Below are 23,577 nucleotides of genomic sequence, written 5' to 3' on the forward strand. Positions count from 1 at the left end.
ACCCTTCCAGGTAGGTGGCCCCCCCCCTCGGCACAGCACCGCCTGTGCCCGTTCCCTCCCTCGCTGCCCCGTGTCTCTCTGCCCGTTTTGCCTTCTGTTGCTTAGTTGCCCCTACATTTGTGACCTTTCTGCCCTTTCTTGGGACCTTTCTGCCTCTGTGCCACTCGTTTCCCCCCCCCCCCCCCGTTTTATTGTGACCTTTCTGCCCTTTCTCGAGAGCTTTCTGCCTCTGTGCCACTAGTTTCCCCCCGTTTTTTTAAACCTTTCTGTGCTTTTTTGTGACCTTTGATCCTGCTCGCAGGCTGGTCGCCCCCACGCCGCTGCTCGTCCCCTGACTGCCTGGTTCCTGCCTCCCTGCTGCCTCCTTGTTTCCTGGGTTTTTCCCTCCCCTCTGCCCTGTGCGCCAGTTCCCCCTGCCGCCGATCCGGGCCTTTCCTGTCGCTGCTTCCCTGCGGCTCTGCCCCCCCTGCACACCCATAAGCCTCCCCGCTGGTCCTCCCTCCCAAGCCACCTCATATGCAGGCCAAAAAGTGGCCGCGCACAGCGCATGTGCTGCTGGCGCCCCTAAGGCAAGCCCATCTGCGCCCGTCCGCGCCTGGACCGCACCCAGTGCCAGAACCCCTGGGACCCCGCGAACGCCACGACACCAGAATCCACTACGACGCCAGCACCCTCCACGCACTCAATGCCAGCCGAAACACACCTGCTTCCAAGCCACCCGCAAACGGACCCACGGACCCTTCTCCTGCCACACCTGCAGCTTCACCTGCGACAGAACCACCAAACCTCCAAGGACTGGATCCAACCACCTACGCAGCATACTCCTCAACACCCGCTCCGCACGCAAACACGCCATCGAGCGGATCTGCTCGACACCTCCGCCCCAGATGTAGCCTTCCTGACCGAGACCTGGTGGAACGACTCCTTGGCGCCTGACATCGCCATAGCCATCCCAGATGGCTACAAGATCACCCGCAGGGATCACGCCAACGGAATCCGAGGAGGAATAGCCATCGTCCACAAGTCCACCCTCAAGGTAGCCACCCACGCAGATGACACCCTCAACACCGCCGTACACCTGCACTTCCGGATCCACACCGATCCCAACACCACCCTCAGAGGAACACTCATCTACAGACCCTGGGCTCAGTTCAGCAACTGCATCGCCGACCTCGCCAGCACCCACGCACTCGCCTCCACGGACTACATCCTCCTCGGACTACATCCTCCTCGGGGACCTGAGCTTCCACCTCGAGAACAACAACGACGCCAACTCCGCCACCCTGATCGCCAACCTCGCCAACCTCGGCCTCAGACAACTAGTCTCAGACAACACCCACCCACGCCGCCGGCCACACGCTGGATCCCGTCTACACCACAGGTTCCCACATCGCCTTCGACCACACCACCGAACTCCAGTACCGACCACGCCTGCATCTATTTCACCTTCAAGAAACCAACCACGCACCACCGCACCCAACAGCTGCCTAGCCGCTGCTGGAGCAAAGTCACCGAAGACCAGCTGATCACCTCCGGATCGACGACAGTCCCAACACCCTCGCCCCGCTCAAGAAACCCTCCAACAGCCACGCCAACAAGAGAGCCACCTGGTTCACAGACGAGCTCCAGACCTCTAAACGCGCATGCCGGAAACTGGAGAAGACATGGCTCCACGAACGCACACCGGACAACCACGCAGCCCACAAGGACACCACCCGCAGACACCACCACCTCATCAGATTAGCCAAGAGATGCTCCTTCAAAGACCGCTTAGATAACAATGCACATGAAAGCAAAGAGCTCTTCAGCATCGTAAAGGAACTCTCCAACCCCAGCACCAACGCCAACGAAATCCCGCCCTCGCCAGAACTGTGCGACTCACTAGCCATCTTCTTCCACCGCAAGATCGCTGACATCCACGACAGCTTCAACACCATGACCGCCCCGAGTACGCCGGACTCCACCTCCCCTGTGAACACCACCAGCGCCAACCGCCTGACCTCCTGGTCCAACATCAACGGCGAGACACGCAAGGTCATGAACTCCATCCACTCAGGATCTCCGTCTGATCGGTGCCCACACTACGTATTCAACAAAGCAGACGCAGCCATCGCACCCCAACTACGGAAGGTCATCAACATCTCCATCGAAACAGCGACATTCCCGGAAAGCTGGAAGCACGCTGAAATCAACGCCCTCTTCAAGAAGCCCAAAGCGGACCCCAAGGACCTCAAGAACTTCCGGCCCATCTCCCTGCTCCCGTTTCCGGCAAAGGTCATCGAGAAAATCGTCAACATGCAACTGGCCCGCCACCTGGAAGACAGCAACATCTTGGACCCGTCACAGTCCGGATTCAGACGAAACCACAGCACCGAGACAGCCCTCATCGCCGCCACAGACGACATCAGGCACCAACTAGACAACGGCGAAACATCAGCCCTCATCCTACTGGACCTGTCAACCACCTTCGACACGGTCTGCCATCGCACTCTAAAGACACGCCTCCTAGAAGCTGGAATCCAAGAGAAGGCTCTTGACTGGACCACGTCCTTCCTCTCTGGCAGAACCCAGAGCGTCTGCCTCCCACCCTTCCGATCCGAACCCACCGACATCTGCTGCGTCCCCCAGGGCTCATCCCTCAGCCCAACGCTGTTCAATGTCTACATGGCCCCTCTCGCACAAGTGGCCCGCCATCACGACCTCAACATCATCTCCTACGCCGACGACACCCAGCTCATCCTCTCCCTCACCAAGGACCCACACAACCCCAAAACCAACCTCCACGAGGGAATGAAGGCCGTCGCCGACTGGATGAGGAGCAGCCGTCTGAAGCTGAACTCTGACAAGACGAGTTCCCAATCCTCGGACCCACCCCCTCAGCCTGGGACGACTCCTGGTGGCCGACCACACTGGGAACAGCACCAACACCCACCGACCATGCACGCAATCTAGGATTCATCCTCGACTCCTCCCTCTCCATGTCTAAGCAGGTCAACGCCGTCTCCTCCTCCTGCTACAACACCCTTCGCATGCTCCGCAGGATCTACAAGTGGATCCCGACCGAAACAAGAACGGTGACACAGGCCCTCGTCAGCAGCAGACTGGACTACGGCAACGCACTCTACGCAGGAATCCCAGCCAAACACCTACGAAGACTTCAACGCATCCAAAACTCCTCCGTCCGACTGATCGTCAACGTCCCCCGCCGCAGCCACATCACCCCCCACCTGAGAGACCTACACTGGCTCCCCGTCGACAAGAGGATCACCTTCAAGCTCCTCACCCACGCACACAAAGCACACCACAACGCCGGGCCAGCCTACCTGAACAGCAGACTCCACTTCCACACCCCCCACCCACCAGCTCCGCTCCGCCAGCCTCGCCCTTGCCGCTGTCCCCCGCATCCAACGAACGACCTCCAGTGGCAGATCCTTTTCCTACCTCGCCGCCAAGACCTGGAACACCCTCCCTACCCACATACGGCAGACCCAAGACCTACTCGCCTTCAGAAGACTCCTCAAGACCTGGCTCTTCGAGCAGTAGCAGCACCCCCCTCTCCCCTCAGCGCCTTGGGACCCTCACAGGTAAGTAGCGCGCTTTACAAGTACTCTGATTGATTGATTGATTGATTGATTACTGCACTTAGCTTCCTAAACAGCAAAATGGAAAATATTTTCTTTTCTACATTTCGTTATTTTTGTTGGTGCGACTAATGTCAGCCTGTTAATTAAATATGTCGATCTCTCACACTCTATTATTCATTATTACAGTTCAAAGTATTCGTTTACTAGGCCCTGAACCTTCCACCCACACACTCTAAAGGATTAGTGTAGTCATGTTTAACATACAAGCAGGCCTTATTTGTGTATAACGTGCACAGGTTGTTGGAAAAAGCCCTGCCTCTTACATCAATTCCAGTTATAAAGTAGTTGTAACATGCAATCTGTGAGGCAGTAAACAGCGATTTTTACGTCAGTCGCTCTTCTGGGTTAATATAAACTGGAATCTGACTGTTTCACTGGTGTGATAGATGTACATGCATTAGTACAGTGACTCCAAAACCATGTTTTAGGGCTGCACTTCTTTTTAGTGACAAGGCATGTGTGTATTTTCAGCGAACTATGGGCACTGATTGGACTTGATAAACAAATGGACAGTGGTGAGGGCGAATGTATTTACACAGTTGGGTTGCTGTAGCATATTTATGGCTTCATTCCATTTGCCGCAATAACTTAGCAGAATTTACAAAAATGTATTCTGGCGGAAAATAGGTGAAAATGTTGCCAGAGAATGTGCTGTATACTTAACAATTTTTGCTGCATAATTTTAATAACCTTACCCCATAATTTAGTCCTCCATGCCATGTACTCCTGGTAGCCCCAATAATGGTACATTTCTGTAAAGTGGTTTGCTAGCTGCCATTATGTTGATGCAATCCATACTTCTCCGAGAACCATTAAATATTTTTCTTATACCGCAGTTTACTGTAAAATGAGTTTTGCAGCGTGAATCTTTCTGGATTCACTATGCTGTGCATTATTTCATGGTCTAGTGGTTGGGTCCGGAATCATAGCCTTTTCATTCTTTTTTTTATTTATTTTTTCGTCACCCAGGTGGGCGCGATGTCCCACCTTTTGGTGTACTTCCTGTGCCGTCGGCACGCTTCCTGCGGAAGCTCCCACCTTTGGGCGCCATCTTTAGATTCTTTTTTCCGCAATTGGGTCTGGATCGTTCCGGAGGGGCTCCAGAGTTTTGGAGGAAAGAAGTCGATTTTTGCACGGAAAAGACTGAGAAGACGACGACGAACAACACCATCGAGCCAGGACGACTAAGGAGAAGGAGAACTTTGACGTCCAACGGAGAATGCGCACACAGGGGGCCCCCTGAGCTCAAGAAATGGACAAGACACCTTTTAAATTCTGCCGTAACTGCCACCACAAATACGCGCAGAAGGACCAGCACCCGGTTTGTGACCTCTGCCTACCGGTCGACCACGAGAGCAAGGACTGCAACGCCTGCTCCGCCTTCACACTGAAGACTCTCCGGGTTAGAGAGCGACAAAGAAGAGCCAATTACAACATGCAAGGCAAGGGACAACCACCGTCCCTTTGAGACCTGGGGCTCTCGAGCGATGAGGAGGACAACGTCGCCGAAGAAGACTACGATTACACGGTCTTAGAGACCGGTAAAGACTTCTAAAGAGGTAGGAGAGTCGACGACCTCTAAGCCCCCGACAGACCCTCGAAAGTCTGAGTCAGACTCTCGGTCCTCGAAGGGAGCACTGGCGCGGAAAATTTCTATGGCCGCAGCTGCATCCAGGGACAAACAGCCCAGCAGATCCTTCGAAAAAGACTCCCAGGCGGTGAAGACCGGCGAAAAGACAAGGTCATCGAAGCACGTCCCCGAAAAGGAACGTTCGACTTCGAAAGAAAAGGACCCGAAGGTCGATTCAGCGTCGATTTAAGGACCCGAAGTCCATTTCAATGTCGACGTATACGTCGAAGAGATCAGCCGAACCGCTCGTCGCCGAAGAGGCCGCCGAAATAAAGAGAAAGAAAAGACGGCTCGAGGCCGAAATGGATAACATCCTACAAAGAAAGAAGGAGTTCGACGGAAAGTTGATGAGGTTCGCGATTCCATCGAAACCAAAGATGGTGATCGTCGAAGTAGAAGAGGAGGATGACTTCGAGGCCGAAGAGCCGCCGAAAAGTCCCGAGACCCAGGACCATCCAGAGGAAGGAGCCTTCTACCACGAGGAGGAGGGCGACGACTATCAGCGGACGATCCTCTGCTCAACATCCTCGGGGACACAGGACCTGGAGTGGCAAGACCTCTACACCGAAACCCCCGAGGAGGCCGTGGACACGTACCCTTCGAGGCCATTGCCGCCAGATGACATTGGGGTCTACAATATGGTCATCAAGAACGCGGCAACAGCTTTTGGAGTCAAGCTAGATGAGGAAAAACCAAAAGCAGACTTCCTCTTTGAGACCCTGCTCCCCACACAAACTAGAAGCCAGTACCTCCCCATGCTTGAGAGTGTCATGGCCCAGGGGAAAGAGGCGTTCAAGGAACTGGCAACATGCAGGTCAGTGACTCCGAGGACTGAGAAGAAGTATAAACACTCCTGCAAGGATCCTCCCTACATCCAAGGATCAGTTACGGCGGACTCCATTATTATGGACCTAACTGGGAGGAAGATCGAAAGAAATGCAGCCATGCACTGGTGCATGGCAAACTAACGCCCTGCTGAACAGGCACCAGTACCAAATTCTGGACGAGATCGGACAGCTGCTCAAGCACCTCCTAGACTAGTACCAGCAAAGAGCTTCACTCCTTAAGGAAGAAGGGAAAAATTTGGCAAATTCTTGCCTCAAACCAGCCCTGGACGGAGCTGACACGTCCAGCAGGCTGATGATGTTGGGAATCACGGAGAGAAGGCAGGCCTGGCTCAGGATCTCAGGCTTCAAACCAGAGGTGCAGTACAACATTCTAAACACCCCGTTCAATGGGGAGACACTGTTTTGGGCGCCGGTGGATGAAAAACTCACCCAGCTCAAAAAAGAAAACGAAACTGCAAGGTCCATAGGGGCCTTACAATTCAGGGGGACGAAAAGGGGTACTCCGTCGTGGAGACCGAACGGAAAAGGGGGAAACCAGCCAGGAACGTCACACCAGACTTTCCAACAGTCCCACCAGGGAGACCGCTAAACACAACCAGGACATCAAAAACAAACCTGGCACTACCAGCAAACGGGTCATTCCTTTCGCGAGAGGGCAAACTGACGTGGACAATATAAAAGAGGGGGCCAACAACACACCTCTAAGTGACTCCGTCACGCAATACATGCCCACCCACAAACCCCTCTCAGGTGGAGCACGACAAGACCAACACAGGGTTACATGGCCAGAACATCAACGAACATGTAACACCAGTAGGAGGCAGGCTAAGTCATTTCTTCCGGGAGTGAAAGAAGATAACCACAGACAAATGGATACTCAACATCATACAGTTCGGATACTGCATAGAACTGGAAAAGACACCGCCAAACAGGAAAACAAAAAGAAGGGCGCTGTCAGGAAAAGAGCTAGGGCTACTTCAAAAGGAAGCGAAGGAACTCCTCTAAAAGGACTCCATCGAACCAGTACCATACAGAGAAAGGAACAAGGGAGTGTACTCAACCTACTTCCTGGTACCAAAGGTGGACGAAACACTGAGACCCATCCTGGACCTAAGGTTCCTAAACAAGTACATAAAGACACAAAAGTTCAAGATGACGTCCCTACAAGAAGTCATTCCTCAGATAGGAGACGGAGACTTCATGGCCACCATAGACCTCAAAGATGCCTACCTGCACATCCCAATGAACAGGCAGCACAAGCATCTATTGAGATTTATCATCAACAAGGATCACTACCAGTTCACAATCCTAGCATTCGGACTACAATTCGCACCAAGGGTCTTCACAAAGTGCCTCGCAGCAGTGGCAGCGCCCCTAAGGAGGGAAGGCATCCATGTATACCCTTACCTGGACGACTGGCTAATAAAGGCAAGTTCACACAGGACATGCAAAGAACACACACAGCGTGTGACAAGTACACTGGTGGACCTGGGATTCTCCATTTACTGGGGGAAATCCTCAATGGAACCAGAGCAAGTAAAAATCGACACCATACAGAGCAGGGTGTTCCCCAGCGACAAGAGAACAATGGCCCTGCTGAAGGAGACTCGCCTCTACCAGAAGGGGCGAGCTCTGACAGTGAGGACAGCGAGCAATATCATGGGCATGATGGCTTCCTGCATACATTTGGTCCCAAATGTATGGCTCCACAAGAGACCATTCCAGGAATGGCTGCAAGAAATATGGTCACAAGCTACAGGAAGTTGGGAAGATCAAGTGGTTGTAACGCACGCAGTGCAGGAGGAGATGTCGTGGTGGAACAAGGAGAACATAACGGAAGGGAAGCCTTTAACACCACTGACCCCAACGGTGACCATCACCACAGACTCATCCCAGAAGGGATGGGGAGCTCACATGAGCAAGCTCAGGGTGAGGGGTCTGTGGACTCCAGCGGATGCGGTCAAACACATCAACTACCTGGAACTAAAGACAGTGTTCCTCGCCCTGAAGGCCTTCCAGACAAAACTGTACAACCAGAGAGTGTTGATCCAGACAGACAAGACGACAACGATGTTCTACATCAACAAGCAGGGAGGAACACAATCAGCCCCGCTATCGAACCTATCACAGGAGATATGGAGATGGGCCATCCCACTAAAATAGACCTGCTAGCCATACACCTACCAGGGAACGACAATGTGGAAGCACACTTGCTCAGCAGACAGACATCGGCCTCCCACGAGTGGGAGCTCAATACTCAGGAAACGCAAAGGCTATTCAGAAGGTGGGGAACACCGATAATAGACCTATTTGCAACATGCCAGAATGCAAAATGCCGAAACTTCGCAACCAGGGGAAGGGTCCCTAGGGAATGCCGTATGGATAAGCTGGTCGAAAACATTTGCTTATCTTTTTCCCCTCATACCTCTGATACACCGAGTACTCAACAAGTGCAGAACCAGCAACATGACTCTGATCCTGGTGGCACCCCAGTGGGACAGGCAGACCTGGTACTCACAGATAATGGAAATGGCACAGGGTGCACCCCACGAGTTCGGGAAAAGGAAAGACTTATTCTCCATGCAAAACAGAGAAGTACTACACCCAGAGCCAGAGAGCCTCAGCCTAGCAGCATGGCTCCTGAAGACATAGTTTGCACACCTGAAGTTACCTGAAAGCACCCTGTTGGTACTACGAGAGGCAAGGAGACCTAGCACACCAAGGTGCTATGTGGCAAAATGGAAGAGGTTTACACAATGGTGCAGCAAGAAAAAGCTACACAAGAAGATGACAAGGGAATCAACGGTGCTAAGATATCTCACGCACCTATTGAAGGCAAAACTAAGTTCATCCTCGCTAAGATTACACCTAGCTGCGATAGTAGCCTACACAAGAGGAGAAACAGGGAAGAGCTTATTTACTTCACAGAGTAAAAAAATTCCTGGAAGAGGCAAAGAGGATCGCACCACCAAAGAGGATGCCACCACCGGCATGGAACCTCAATTTAGTCCTTACAGAGCCCATGATAGCGCCCTTTGAACCCATTCATAAGGCCACCCTACAAATGCTAACAATGAAAACAGCCTTCTTGGTGGCAATCACCTCGCTGCGCAGGGTGAGTGTACTACAGGCGCTAACGCTACAAGAACCCTACATCCAAATACACAATGATAGGGTGGTAATGAGAACTGACCCACACTTTATGCCAAAGGTGGTGTCAAGGTTCCACATCAACCAGACAGTACAAATACCAAGCTTCTTTCAGAAACCGACCACAAGCGCAGAGAGGGCAGTGCACACTCTGGACGCTAGAAGGGCAGTAATGCACTACATAGAAAGAACCAAGGAAGACAAAACAGTTCTTTGTGTCCTTCGCAAGCCGTTTCATGGGTAGACGAGTAACAAAGGGAATCATCCCACAATGGATCGCACAAACTATACAATTCTGCCACAGACAGGCAAACCAACAACTTGTAGAGGGGCCACAGGCCCACTCTACCAGGAAAAAAGGGGCAACAATAGCCTTCCTGGCTAACACACCCATTCAAGACATATGCCTGGCGGCAACATGGGATTCTGTGCACACGTTCACTAAGCACTACTGTGTGAATATACAAATGAACAAGGAAGCACAAGTAGGACAGAAAGTCCTTCAACATATATTCAACAACCAACGCTCATCTTCCACCCAGCCGCCACAAACCTAGCAAATCGCTACAAAGTCTATGCACAGCATAGTGAATCCAGAAAGATTCACGCTGCAAAACTAATAGTTTCTTACCTTTCGGTGTAGTTTTGCAGCTTGAAGATCTTTCTGGATTCACTAGCGAACCCACCCACCTCCGCCAGAAAGATGAGGCTGGAGAAGCAGGTGGTAATACAAGGACAATACAGAACCTGACAGCTTGAAGGACAAAGCTGATAAATCTCTTACTTAAAAAGAAATACTGAACATTGCCAAAGGATTTGCAAACAAGAACATAAAACAAGAAAAAATAATCCGAAGATGGCGCCCAAAGGTGGGAGCTTCTGCAGGAAGTGTGCCGATGTCACAGGAAGTACACCAAAAGAAAGAAAAGACTACGATTCCGGACCCAACCATTAGACCGCGGAATAATGCACAGCATAGTGAATCCAGAAAGATCTTCAAGCTGCAAAACTACACCGGCAGGTAAACTATTCGTTTCATACCACTGCATATTGTGCAGTAAAAGCAAATAGTCTGGCTTTGTTTACCCATAACTCACACCTTTGTTTGACTGGTGCTGTAATGGGGTATGCCAGCACATACGTTTTTTTTATAGTCCCTTAAGAAAAACAGCACTCTGGAAACCGTATTAAAAATTCATTTCAAGTGCAAAAAAACTGACCAAATGGTCTGTGGTTTTATCTACTAACTGTTTACAGACAAGACCTTTTTCTTTTTCTCTATGTACAGTTAATTTTGTAGTCCATTTCAACAAGACTAGTAATATCACGCCTACTATGTTGTGGTATTTGTAGTTTCGGATTTAGAGAAAAAAAGAGTGACTTTTCTAATCTTTTGTTGAATAATTAAGAAATAACCCTTTTTAGTAATGTCTTGTGAAATAGTTGTTTCTTAATTTAGCACCAAGAGAACCATATTTCATCTTCTGGCTAAGCACCATTCATATCCATGTAGTGGTGAATCCATACTGAGATCCCTGCACTAAAAATAAATAAATATGGAAGCCAGCCTCTCCTTGGCTGCCCAAAGGCTGTGAGCAGAAGGGGTTGGATGCAAGGCCTGGTCCTATGTCAGGCCGTGCTACCAATCCCCATTGCGCACGGCCAAGGGGGCATTCCAGATGTTCTTCCTACTTTAGAAACCTTAAGTGCACAACCATGAAAGCACCCATTCTTAAGTGAAGCCCTTTACAACGCCATAGCTGAACAATGTGTCCTCCTGAGATCCTCGTTACCAGCGGCCACCGCCGGCTTAGAGCATCCTCCACTTTTCCATCCTCCTTGAATACTTGTATGGTATGAAGAGCATATAATAATGAGGTACCCCTTAAGGAACTCAAGGGAAATGAGGTTATCTAACCAGTCAAACAGAAGAGATTCCCTTGAACATCTAATAAAGTATAGCTGTTGGGATTGAATTTTTGATGCCATACGTTATTGGCCTAATATATCCAATATAACCTTGTAATTATATAATCACGAAGTAAGATACAGTATAAACCGTAATTGCAATATTTTATTCGCCTATTCCTATTGATATAACTATAGTCCGTTTGTTTCGTTTCCTTGTGTGCCCGTGTTATTTCCCTGAAATCACGTGATCACCCTCGCTGCTCGAAACCATGATGGCGGCTAGGCCGATTATAATTGTTAGCTGGTAGCTCAGGGAGACTCAAGGTCACATCTGCCTTTCTTGTGGGATGCGCACATTCTAGCAGAGCCTGTGCCTGTACTCCCCAGGCTACAGATAGACACGGAGGCACCTCATTGACCTACCCCCGGAATAGCTTAGGCCCAGGCTAATAGCAATCAAGTGTGCCTTATATGGGCATTCCTCTTGGCTTACTGACAAACTGTATCTTTCCTTGTAGGGTGTCGTCTTGAATACATGAAACGTATATATGCTTTGTTTTTGGTACATGTAATCAGTCTCCTCTGCGCACCTCTGAGGGTCGTGTAGACTGGGGCTCCCCTGCCAGGGCGTGTGTTTTCTGAATAAACGATTGAACCTTCTCCATTGCCGACTGAATTATTAATACCAAATATATGTATGCGGGCTATTGGTAAGTATAGTCCATTGGCATTAAATTTTGGATCCTTCAATAGCTAAAGCATAGCTTAAGTCATCACAATAAAATCAATTGTATTACAACCAACAAATATAGAGTATATATCCTTTATTAAACATAAAAGGTTAAAAACAATTGGTTTCTTTACTAAACATGTATAGGTTCCTAGGTAATTAATTAAAAAGGCAAAACGAATTGACAATCAATTATGACCTGCACAATTGAGAAGACAGACATCAAATGTAAAACATAGAAAAATTTGTAAAATACAGTTTGTACATTCGTAGCTCACAAGTACTAACACCTATGTTTTATCATTGTACATTTTTGTATATAAACATTGGTGATGGAGACAAAAATTGTACTGAAGGGTGAGCGCCTTTTTCAAGACTTTTCTTTTTTCGTCTGTCGTAACAGGGATTCTGATAGATTACCCTACAATAAACATATATAAGACATATATAAGAAATCCAATTTAACACAGCATCTTTTTCTTCCAAGTTTTGTCCCTAATCCTATCCCCTATCTCAGAATGGTACAGGTGCTAGGCATTTAGCAAACAAGATTTACACATTGGAATATCAAACAAACATCTGTTGATCATTATTAACACCTTGGCTGCTAGGGAGATTATTCTGCTGTGCTGAATAATATGTAAATCCATTGTTCATGACGAGCTCAGCTCGTCATGAGTGTACGAGAGGTGTATCTCATGACGAGCTGAGCTCGTCATGAGCATGGAAGGGGTTAAACATATCGGCAAGAGGAATATTCGAATAGCCTTCACTGTCCTATATCAGATACACTTGAATATTTATGAAGTTGTTTAAGTAGGCATCATCTGATCTACGGGCATGTCATGAAAGTTTTGGCTGTTTACTACATAACTAATTCAGCCTACACTAAGTGTCTTACCCTGAGTTGTTATGAAGGTAAGGGGATCACTGTGTTCCTTAGTCCTGTTCTGTGTAGGTCCCAAAACGCCTAATATGTAGATTCGTTAAGGAATCCTGGTGCTGCAAGTAAGGATATATATATGTGGGATCGGCTTATTGCTGTACCATCACAAAATAAATGGCCTGCTTACCTAATTATTTTGAAAAAAGGAAGAAAATGGCAGAAGAATGTGCTATTACATGTTGGTCCTTGATAGGGCAACAGAGGATGCAGTACTATAATACACATCCAATCTTGGTTTATATTCTTTCCACAGGTTATGGCAAAAAGGAATTTTCTACCCTAATTGAGAGAGAATGCACACATTGTAGTTGGGTAAAATTTATGAACAGTTTAGGACTCTGTTTGTCTATCTAAATATCATACCTGCAATAACAGAGGTTTGAAGAAAATTTCCAAACTGTATTGTTTCTAGGCCGAAGTAAATTGGATCTATTTGGGGACTTGTGACCTAATGGTAAAAAGTAAGTACACAATATGTTAGACTTACTGGGACTCTCAGAAATTTTACAATAAATATAATGTGGGAGTCTCTATGAGATATGCCGCATGCATACCTGAAGTGCGGAAAGCTATGATATAAACTCCCAATTTTCGCTGTCCAAATGCAGTTAAAGTGCCGTTCTCGCTTCCAGGTCCGAGGACCTGATGAAAAAGAGATAAAATAACATGGCAAATTATTATAATGGTTGGCAGGGTATCGACCTACTTGTAGTCAAACTACTCCCATCTCTTTCTTACCTTACGGTTAAATTCCGTCCCGCCTCTGCTGGGGTTCTGTTATAAGTGTGCAGCTCTCCTGTTAATGCCGTGTTATAAGTATACACCTTCCGCACGTGATTGGATAGTGGAAAGAAAACTACCAGCCAATCGCGAGGTGAAGGGACAATGCTAGACGATTAGCATAAGACTCTTGTTAAGAGGTCCACGCTATTGGTCAACTGGGACTTGTATTAGACTCCTCCTACTGTGTGTGGTTCCCTCTCTGGTCCACTACACTATTATCTTGTATATCCGGTTCTCTATGCATGCTATTGGTCACCTGGGACTTGTATTGGACTCCTCCTACTGTGTATGGTTCCCTCTCTGGTCCCCTACACTATTCTCTCGTGTATCCGGTTATCTGTGATGCTCCCGATACTGAAGGACTACCCATTGGATAATGAGTTTGTGACCGGAAAAAACATACAAAAGTGTTTATTGAGGGAGCTGGAAGCGGGAATAGCAGCCTGACTGTGTGTAATTCTATGTGTGTACATAAATTGCGAGTACGAGAAAAACGGGCTGCTGCCTCTTAATCTACCAATTAGATAGCTCACAAGAAACGATATTTCTGCTTTAACCTGGTTTACTTTACACTAGTTCAAGGACTTGATTAAAGTGAGTCAAAAAGCTGATCTTTCAGATACTGTACTAAACCCTGAGGTTAAAATCGGCCTAATGATTCATTACTAGAACTACCAGGCCCTGGTTTCAACGTCTACCATACCCGATATTACAGCGTAATCCATCTAGCTAATACTCGGTACGCGGTACTTAAGGAAGAAAAAACAACTGCTGTTATTTACAGGCATCTAGCCCAATCCTCCCTGGTGTTTAGGCCTTTCAGTATAGTATCGAGGTGACAAAAGTACCATTGTTCCCTCACTTTTCTCATTTGGTCCGTATCACCACCTCTTCTATTTGTCCTGACTTTCTCTAAAATAAACCATCTGATGTCTTCACAGGAATGGTTCAAAGAACTAAAATGTTCTGTCAGAGGCGCATTGCACTTATTGGTGCGGATAGCCGATTTGTGCTCAAGTACCCGAATTCTTAGCTCTCTACTGGTTTCTCCTACGTAGCCTAAATTACAAGGGCACAAGAGTAAGTAAACTACATTTTGGCTACGGCAGTTGTTTAGGGTTGAGGGGGTGTGTTTTTTACCATTATATTCAATACTTTTACTCACTATACAATGGGGACATACTGAGCATGTTCCACACTTGTAGTTCCCTAAAGCCAGACTTCCCATCAGGGTCTGTTGGCTTTCGGTCGAGGGCTTGTAGGTATGGACCAAGCTGTTTCTAATCGTTTTGTTCCTGCGGAAGGAGAACAGTGGTCTATTCAATTGGGTTTCACTGTTATAATTCAAGATTTTCCAAGTCTTGAAAAAGGTGGAATTTATCTGTTCTTGCCACCGAAACGCGTCGACGCCCACCCTTCAGTACAATTTTTGTCTCCATCACCAATGTTTATATACAAAAATTTACAATGATAAAACATAGGTGTTAGTACTTGTGAGCTACGAATGTACAAACTGTGTTTTACATATTTTTCTATGTTTTACATTTGATGTCTGTCTGCTCAATTGTGCAGGTCATAATTGATTGTCAATTCGTTTTGCCTTTTTAATTAATTACCTAGGAACCTATACAGGTTTAGTAAAGAAACCAATTGTTTTTAACCTTTTATGTTTAATAAATGATATATACTCTATATTTGTTGGTTGTAATACAATTGATTTTATTGTGATGATTTAAGCTATGCTTAAGCTATACTTTATTAGATGTTCAAGGGAATCTCTTCTGTTTGAATGGTATGAAGAGCTCCAGCATCAAACTTCCCTTGAAGGAACTAAGCATTGAAGTCTCTGATCTTTCCAACTGCAGACCAATTGCCAATAGATTGTTTTTGGCAAACCTATTGAGCGAACTGTCCTTAAGAAACTTTCCCACTTCCTTGAATTTAAAAATGCCTTCTCTCAGTGTTTTATTGTCTTCTACTTCAGTGAATCTTATTTTATCATCCAGTGTGACGGGAAACTGTTAATCTGAATGGATGGGCAATTCCCTGCCTTTTGAAAACGTTCCAACACCTAACTCCACATAGGCTGGAGAATCTTTGAGAACAATGGACTGCACAATATTAAATCTCTGTATATCTCTAAAGATTGCAACAAATCTCCTCTCACCTTGAAACCCCATTCATCATAGTCAAGCAAAAGTCTCAAAGTGTTTCCATCATCACACCCCTGTTCTACAACATCTACTGAAATCTTCGCTTAGATATTTCCAAATGTTTTAACCTCTCCTTTTACAACTATGCTGATGATACCCAGGTAAGCTTAATGACTCCTGAGACATTGGTCCCTTCCTCCTTGAAGAGCAGCTGCTTTAAACTCAACACAACTAAAACCGTGATAACAGCCCATAGTAAATTATCTATTTTCCATCATCACACCCAGTGACCATTAAACTCTGAAAGGCCGCTTTATAACTCAGTCACAGAATGTTGACAGTTTTCCCCCTGTTTTCTGGTTCCTAGATTGGGCCCAGCCCTCCTGTCTCCTAGGCTTCTTTGCATGGATTGTACCCACTGAATTAACCTCGACTTTCATCTTGTTAAGACTTCAGCAGAAAGAAAACTCTGGTATTCTACTGCTGTTTGTTGCCCAACTCTATCCATTCAAGCTCAAAGGTGCATCTTCTTTTAAATCACTTTGCATCGCACATTAGTGTTGTTTATAGTACCAGCACAGTTTTCTGCACCACGGAGACTGAGTTGTTCCACGCTCCTTTATGTATCATGGTATCCTTTTGTGGGATAACGCAATTTTTCTGATTGTGGGCACCTATTTACTGTACCACATAGAGGCTATTAGAACATTGGAATGTTGGGAGCTCCATTGAAAACAATGGAGTGCTCCGTGCTTATAATGGCTGGTATAAGCCTGGAGCTCCAACATTCCAATGTTCCTTTGTTCACAGCTCTGGCTGTGAACAAAGGCTTCAGGGAGCCTGAGGGGATTCCAATCCCCTCATGCTCCCATAAGGCTTTGTTTTTTTTGTTAGAACATTCTGCCCTCTAGTGGCAGATTGTTCTAATAGCCTTATAGCCCTTCGTAGCTGGGCTATACCGGCTATTAAAGTCCCTCTCCCTTGTTAAAGGCCCTCGCCTTCGGCTCAGGCCTTTAACGCTGGAGAGGGCCTTTAATAGCCGGTATAGCCCTCTACGGCGGGCTATAAGGCTATAATACAACTGCTACCTCTGGAGGCTCCTACATTGTTACACACCCATTACCCATCAAAATCCCTGGGTATATTTATCATAGTAGATATGCACTACTTGACTGTTCTGTCCTTGTTAATCTATTTTGCACCACAAACATGGCTAAACACACAACCCTGTGTGTAGATACAAAACTGGACAAAAATACCTGATGCTTCCCACCACGGACACACTGGCACATATATTCTGCCAAACCAACCTATAATCAGTAGCATTAGGTTGCTCCAACCAAGGTCTCAACGGCGCTTTGGGGCCACATGAGTGGTTGCCATTTCCAGTTTTGAAAGTACTGAATTTGTATTGAAGTTAAGTATCCTTTTTAGATCCATCCTTTGAAGTGTCTTCTGTGTTTTAGTCTAGAGATTTCCCATTCAGAGAGGCCATTCTGGGAAGATAGCATCTCTACGTGTTGCTTTACCACTTTGTAATAACTGTCTTCAAGGTGTCACTCACACCCACAAATGCACAATTTAAATGGCTGAAGATTCACACACACACACCCCTACACACACACCTAGACACACACCACACGTACACACACCCCTACACACCACACGTACACCCTACACACCACACGCACACCCCTACACACCACACGCACACCCCTACACACCACACGCACACCCCTACACACCACATACCACACGCACACCCCTACACACCACACGCACACACGCACACACACACCCTAAACACGCACACACACACACCCTAAACACGCACACACACACCCTGCACACACACACACACACACACACACACACACACACACACACACACACACACACACACACACCCACCCCTAAACACACACACACCCCTAAACACACACACACACACACACCCCCTAAACACACACCCCCCCTAAACACACACCCTAAACAAACACACACACCTTTTAGTAGTACAAAGAAGTATATTTTTTCTAGTACTTTCTGCACCCACTAATTTGGGAAGATAAAAACTCGAGGCTTACTAGTCTGGTAAAATTTAGCTAAACGTGGGACAAGTAAAAATACATTATGTAGGGAAAGTGTATGCATTGGGGATACTTATAAGTATCCACATGCATAATCTTCCCTTCACTGCTTACCTTGCATATTTTAGCATATCAGCTGACAGACTCGTCGGGTAATTTGTCGTCTTATTTTTTCAGAATCGCGTTTTAAGATAAGGCTTTGCTTATAACATTAATCACCTCGTGTGCACTGGCGGGAGAGCCCGGACTAGAGAATTCATTGCCGAGATATTAATAATTGTAATGGAAGCATCTTTCCTTACAGGGAAGAAAATTGCCGAAACTGAGGGCTGGGTCGTGTCGTCCGAGTCATGCAGCTTTTTATCCATTGGAGCACAGTAAGTTTTCTTTAATTTTTTTTTTAACTTACCTCTGTATGGTGCGTGCCAGAGTTTTTTCTTACTTGTAGGAAATTCAAGAAACCAGATCTATTTTATAATTTAAGCAAACCAAGTGTCTCTCTCTTTTTCTATCTTCAGATATTTTCGGGAGGTCATGCCGGGAGAGATTGTGAAAATTTCCAAACACGGAGTCCAAACACTTGACCTTGTGCCAAGGTCTTGCGGCAGTCCAGCCGCCTTTTGTATTTTTGAATATGTCTACTTTTCAAGGCCTGACTCAATTTTCGAAGGTACTGAAATTATTACATTTTTGTCTGGCTTCCTTGGTGTACTCACGGGTGGGAGGTGAATGTTTAGGGAGAGTATATATGTATTTGCTTTTAACGAAACGATTACATTTAAAAGCCTTGTCATTTCAGTATTATTTTTTTTGGTTCACATTGGCCAGCTGTTGAAGATGCGTATATGATCTGTGCGCATTCTTTACCAAAGCAGGCAGCACTTCTTAAAAGTGCTTGTGCATGAAGCAGAGAGACTGTGAAATATGCGAACTTAGTTTGGTGTTCGTGCAAATCCTCCATTGCCGATCCCTGGTGAGTTGCAGCTACTACTGCTGAAACCAGGCCAATGAGGGTACCAATGGATGAGGCGGATCGGCCTCGAGGGCAGGGCCGGCTTTATCGCTGGTGGCTCCCTGTGCAACAGTGTTTGTTGGTGCCCCTCAATGACCACCTGCGCCACGTATTCCCTCACTACCACCCTTTAACAGTGCCCTTAAGTCTCCATAACCACACTCTCTCTCAGATGCATTTAATTTGATTTACAGCAGCTCTCGTACTAGTGTAGGGTGTCAGAGCATTTTACATCACACACATTACATGGAGACAATTATACATGTGTAAATCACTGTATAGGAAAAGTGACATAAGACTAAGGACTACAAGGTGTGGGAGTCACATGACAACTATACTAGTAGGCAGTACATGTTCTTTGCAGCAGGCACATTAACACTTTATGCTACCTTTCTATGAGTCAAAACCTCCACTAGACAACACTCTGATCTCTCTTTAGGAAGAACATTAATCAAAAGCGTTAACATGACATTTTTATTGTTGCTAATGCCCCCACCCAAAGTCCATGCCTGGTGCGCTCCCACCGGTCGCACCGCCCTAGAGCCGGCCCTTCTCAAGGGTCCTGTGACCTCAGTGACAGTCACTGTTGCTCTAGGGTATGCTACTTCATAGGCCTACCTGCAAAACTAGAGGTGAACTTCAGGATGGATTGTCGTGGACAAGCCTTCAAGCTTAACCCACACTTGCCGCCGCTAGAGTCCACCTGTTGGTGCTTAGACACCAGGGCTTCTAAGGTCTTGTGGGGCCTTTTAAGGTCTAGCAGGGAATGTGCTCCCTCAGGAGAGTGGTGTGGTGGGACTGGTTATAAAGGCTAAACCTGATTCCCCAGTTCCAGATTCGGCAGCTCTGATCATAGTGCCATATCCTCTCCCCCACTGAATACCATACTGCCCAACTGAGGGAAACTGCACTGCCTTCCACTACAACCCAATTGTGCCCCTTTATAAACACCTGAATGCGACTCAATTCAAATTACACACTAGACAAGAACAGCATGCTGTCTGACAAAAATGTAACAACATCCGGGGAAAAAGCAAATACTCGTAGAGAATGCAAGATTAAGTAAAGCATGGGTAATCTAAGCAGGAAAAACATGGTTACCTTAATGCATTTACAGTCACTATTCAGAAATCAGTGAGTGCTTTTACCTGAAAAGTTAAGGACATGACTGCAGTACCCGGAAGGAACCCATTTCAATGTCCATTGCTAATATTCTTACAAAACCTAAGCAGTATGGTTTAAAAAGACCACATCCGTGAACACAGAGCAGCGGTACACATTTTGTTTTCCACTCCACACATCAATCGGGAATTGCAGTACCTTCAGGATTGGTGCACTTCCCCTCCCGGGAAAACAATGCTGTTCAAAGAAAGACAAGAAAATAAAAGTAGTGGTTCACTGGCAAACTCTGTAAAGTGACGCTGATGTGTTTTGGTTTGGATAAAATTCATCAGGCCACTTTGCAACCACTCCCTTGCTTTATTTAGTTATTTTTTTCATCATATTTTGAACCTTTTATTCCAGAGGCTGCACTTTAAAATAGAAAAATGTCAAATAAAGACATCTCGACCAAAAGTGTTCTCTTTTTTGGATCCATTTCACAGGGGAACAAATAAACGAAAGGAGGAAAGAGGATGAGAACTGTTTCTTGAAGTCCGTTTTCAGTAAGAGGAGGAGCTAGACAGAAAGAGAAGGGAATAGGATGAAGAAAGAGAGACCGAGAGAGAGGGGTGGGGCAGCTGCCAGCGGCAGAGCAGACGTGGACACTGTCCTGATCCTCTCTGGGCAAGAAGAAAAAGACAAGACTACTGTTCCTACTCTGCCCACCCCGCCTATTTACGAACGCCGAGCCTTTCTGTAGACCTTTGCTATTTCTGCCATCCTGGGAAGCATGTTTAAAACAAAAAAGTAGGGGAACGAAATCTATTAAATTACAGAAGTAGGGGTACGCTCTGCCGATTCCACCCACTTCGAACACTAGGTAGATTGGAACATTGGCAGTGGGGTCTGAGGCATGGCTAATCTTGTTGCAACCAGAACTTACAAATTCTAATGCTTCTGTGGATAGCATTCCTTTGTTTGCATTGTGTTTAAATATGACACTTCCATGTCATGTGTGACACCTTGAGCAACACTTGTCTGAGATGAGCGGTGCACGCGTGTCTGTGGTTGTGTTAATGATAGAAACTAGTACGAAAAATCTTACTGAAGAGTAAGAATTACCCGGGGCACTCTTGAATACACGCTGGGTGTAGTATGTCCGTAATCGTTTGTTTGAAATAAGGTGTACAAACCAAGTGTATTCGGTTAATTTATTCAAAAATGTTTCTTATTCCATCATATTAAATCCATATGGTGAAGAAGTATAAAGACATATGTCTTTATACTTCTTCACCATATGGAGGGGCACTCTTGAATACACGCTGGGTGTAGTATGTCCGTAATCGTTTGTTTGAAATAAGGTGTACAAACCAAGTGTATTCGGTTAATTTATTCAAAAATGTTTCTTATTCCATCATATTAAATCCATATGGTGAAGAAGTATAAAGACATATGTCATATACTTCTTCACCATATGGATTTAATATGATGGAATAAGAAACATTTTTGAATAAATTAACCGAATACACTTGGTTTGTACACCTTATTTCAAACAAACGATTACGGACATACTACACCCAGCGTGTATTCAAGAGTGCCCCGGGTAATTCTTACTCTTCAGTAAGATTTTTCGTACTATTGTTCATTTAGCACCTCAGGACCCAGAAGGTGAACACCCGGCGCACCTATAAGTTCACTAAATTTGAATTACCATTGTTTACACAACAAATACCTTGGAGTGCAGCGGTTTTCTCCTTTCAGTTCAATGATAGAAACTAGCCCATTTTCAATATGTTCAACACCACGCTGCTAGTATTTATAGGTTACGTTACCTCCCCCCTGAATCATTTATTTTCGATTCCCTAATATACTTTCTCTCCTTTTCGATGTTCTTTTTCATTCCCACTCAGGTACCGCTTTTTTAATTTATCCGCAGTTCCTTCTCCTGGGTTCTTTCTCAGCGACGCCATCCTCATGTACACTCTTTCCTGAATTATCTTTAGTCCCATGTTATTTATTCCCTGTGATGCCCTTTGGTGCCCTGGCACTAGTTTCACCCAGAAACTTTCTCCTATTCCTTCAATACCCTCAAACCTCTCAGTACTGTTCTCTGACATTTACTGAATAAACCCACCCGCCATCACTGATTCTCTTCTCCTCCATCAATCTCGCATAATCCCTCATCTCCCTTGAGTATTCTCTACCTCATCCAGTTAAAACTGTCTTCCATACTCCTCAAGTACCTTCCTCTCCCATTAGGTGCTCTGTCCCTACACCCATCAGGGACTCTTTATCCACATAAGCTACTTCTGTCCACCAGCTCTTTGAGAGTACTTCATCCCCTTCATGTACTCTCAACACTCATCAGGTGTTTTCTCAGTTACTTTTTAAATACTCTCCCATTCTCTTCAGATACTCTTCTCTGCCATCTTTCTCCGGTACCCTCCATTTCAACCTGTCATTCCAATTGACTAACCCTATTACCTGTGCAGTTTGCGCTGCCCCCTCTGTTACCTCTATTGTGTTTGGGTAGTCAGTCCATCCCAGGAACGTGCTGTCCATCCCAGGCAGGTGCCCTCCATTATACTTTTCTTCACATTCCACCTCAACTATCTACCCGACTTAGTGTTGATGGCCCTTGAGTTCTCCTCTGTCGTTCCCTCATTTAACCTCCATCCTCCTAAAATGTTGCCCCCTCAAATCTAACTCAATTGGTTTCCTCCCCGCAACCACCTTGGCAATGCCCTTGTGAGTTTGTGGCTTCTCTGTGCATGATGAATCTTTATCTGCCTTTCTTACTACCCCTTTAGTCCTTTTCTTTAATTATTTCCTACCACTCCCTACCACTCACTTATAATGGTGATTTTAGAGTTTGTTTACTTGATTAGTTAGGTCTCGCACCTGGCGATACAGCGCGAAAGCGCTGTCACCTGCGAGACCTATAGTCGTCGAGTCTGCTTTCAAGGGCTTAAAGGGAGATAGGAGATGGGCAGGCGCACGCTGCAGGCCGGATCGGATTGGGACGCGCGCATTTACCACGTCCAGTTAAACGCTGTGCCCATTTCCTGTCTCCCTTCTCGCTACTGCCAGCATGCACACGGTCCGTGACGCCTCACGCTTTCACTATTACACGCCGCTGTACTACAACTGCACGCTGACAACACACGGTCCCTGACAACAGTGATGCGGACAGCGCTTCGCGCTTTGGCTATCACACTGCCAGCAGCCCCACTCACCGGGCTGCTGTGCATAAACTCCGTTCCTCTCTTCTCCGCAGCCTGCGCGGTGTTCCCGTGCGATGCCCTGCAAAACAGGCCTCTCCACTTCACCTGGGCCCCCTCCTGGGACCCGGGACTTCGATCGCTACTGCGGGGCTCTCTCTTCCTCATGGGAGCCCCGCATCAATGACCACACCGGCCTCTTCCGGCCGCGTCACAGGCCCCGCCCATGTCACGGCAAAGATGCCTGACTTCCTGCTTTTACTTTTCCAGCCACCCCTCCGTACTGCCCCAAACCTCCTTCCACGAGACTCACCCTGCACCCAGTACTCTCTCAGCATTCCGTTGTACCCCGCTTTTC

General features: G+C 46.6%; 1 protein-coding gene across 1 annotated transcript in view; it reads left to right on the plus strand.

Moving 5' to 3' along the window:
* Positions 1–23,577, plus strand: part of PPAT (phosphoribosyl pyrophosphate amidotransferase) — a 334,080-nt gene that overhangs the window by 226,607 nt on the left and 83,896 nt on the right. The window contains exons 6-7 of the mRNA XM_078678160.1: positions 18,190–18,262; positions 18,404–18,555. Coding sequence (XP_078534286.1) covers positions 18,190–18,262; positions 18,404–18,555 — 225 coding nt within the window. The remainder of the gene's footprint in view (positions 1–18,189; positions 18,263–18,403; positions 18,556–23,577) is intronic.

This window comes from Lissotriton helveticus, chromosome 2_2 (assembly GCF_964261635.1).
Source record: "Lissotriton helveticus chromosome 2_2, aLisHel1.1, whole genome shotgun sequence".
Taxonomy (NCBI): domain Eukaryota; kingdom Metazoa; phylum Chordata; class Amphibia; order Caudata; family Salamandridae; genus Lissotriton; species Lissotriton helveticus.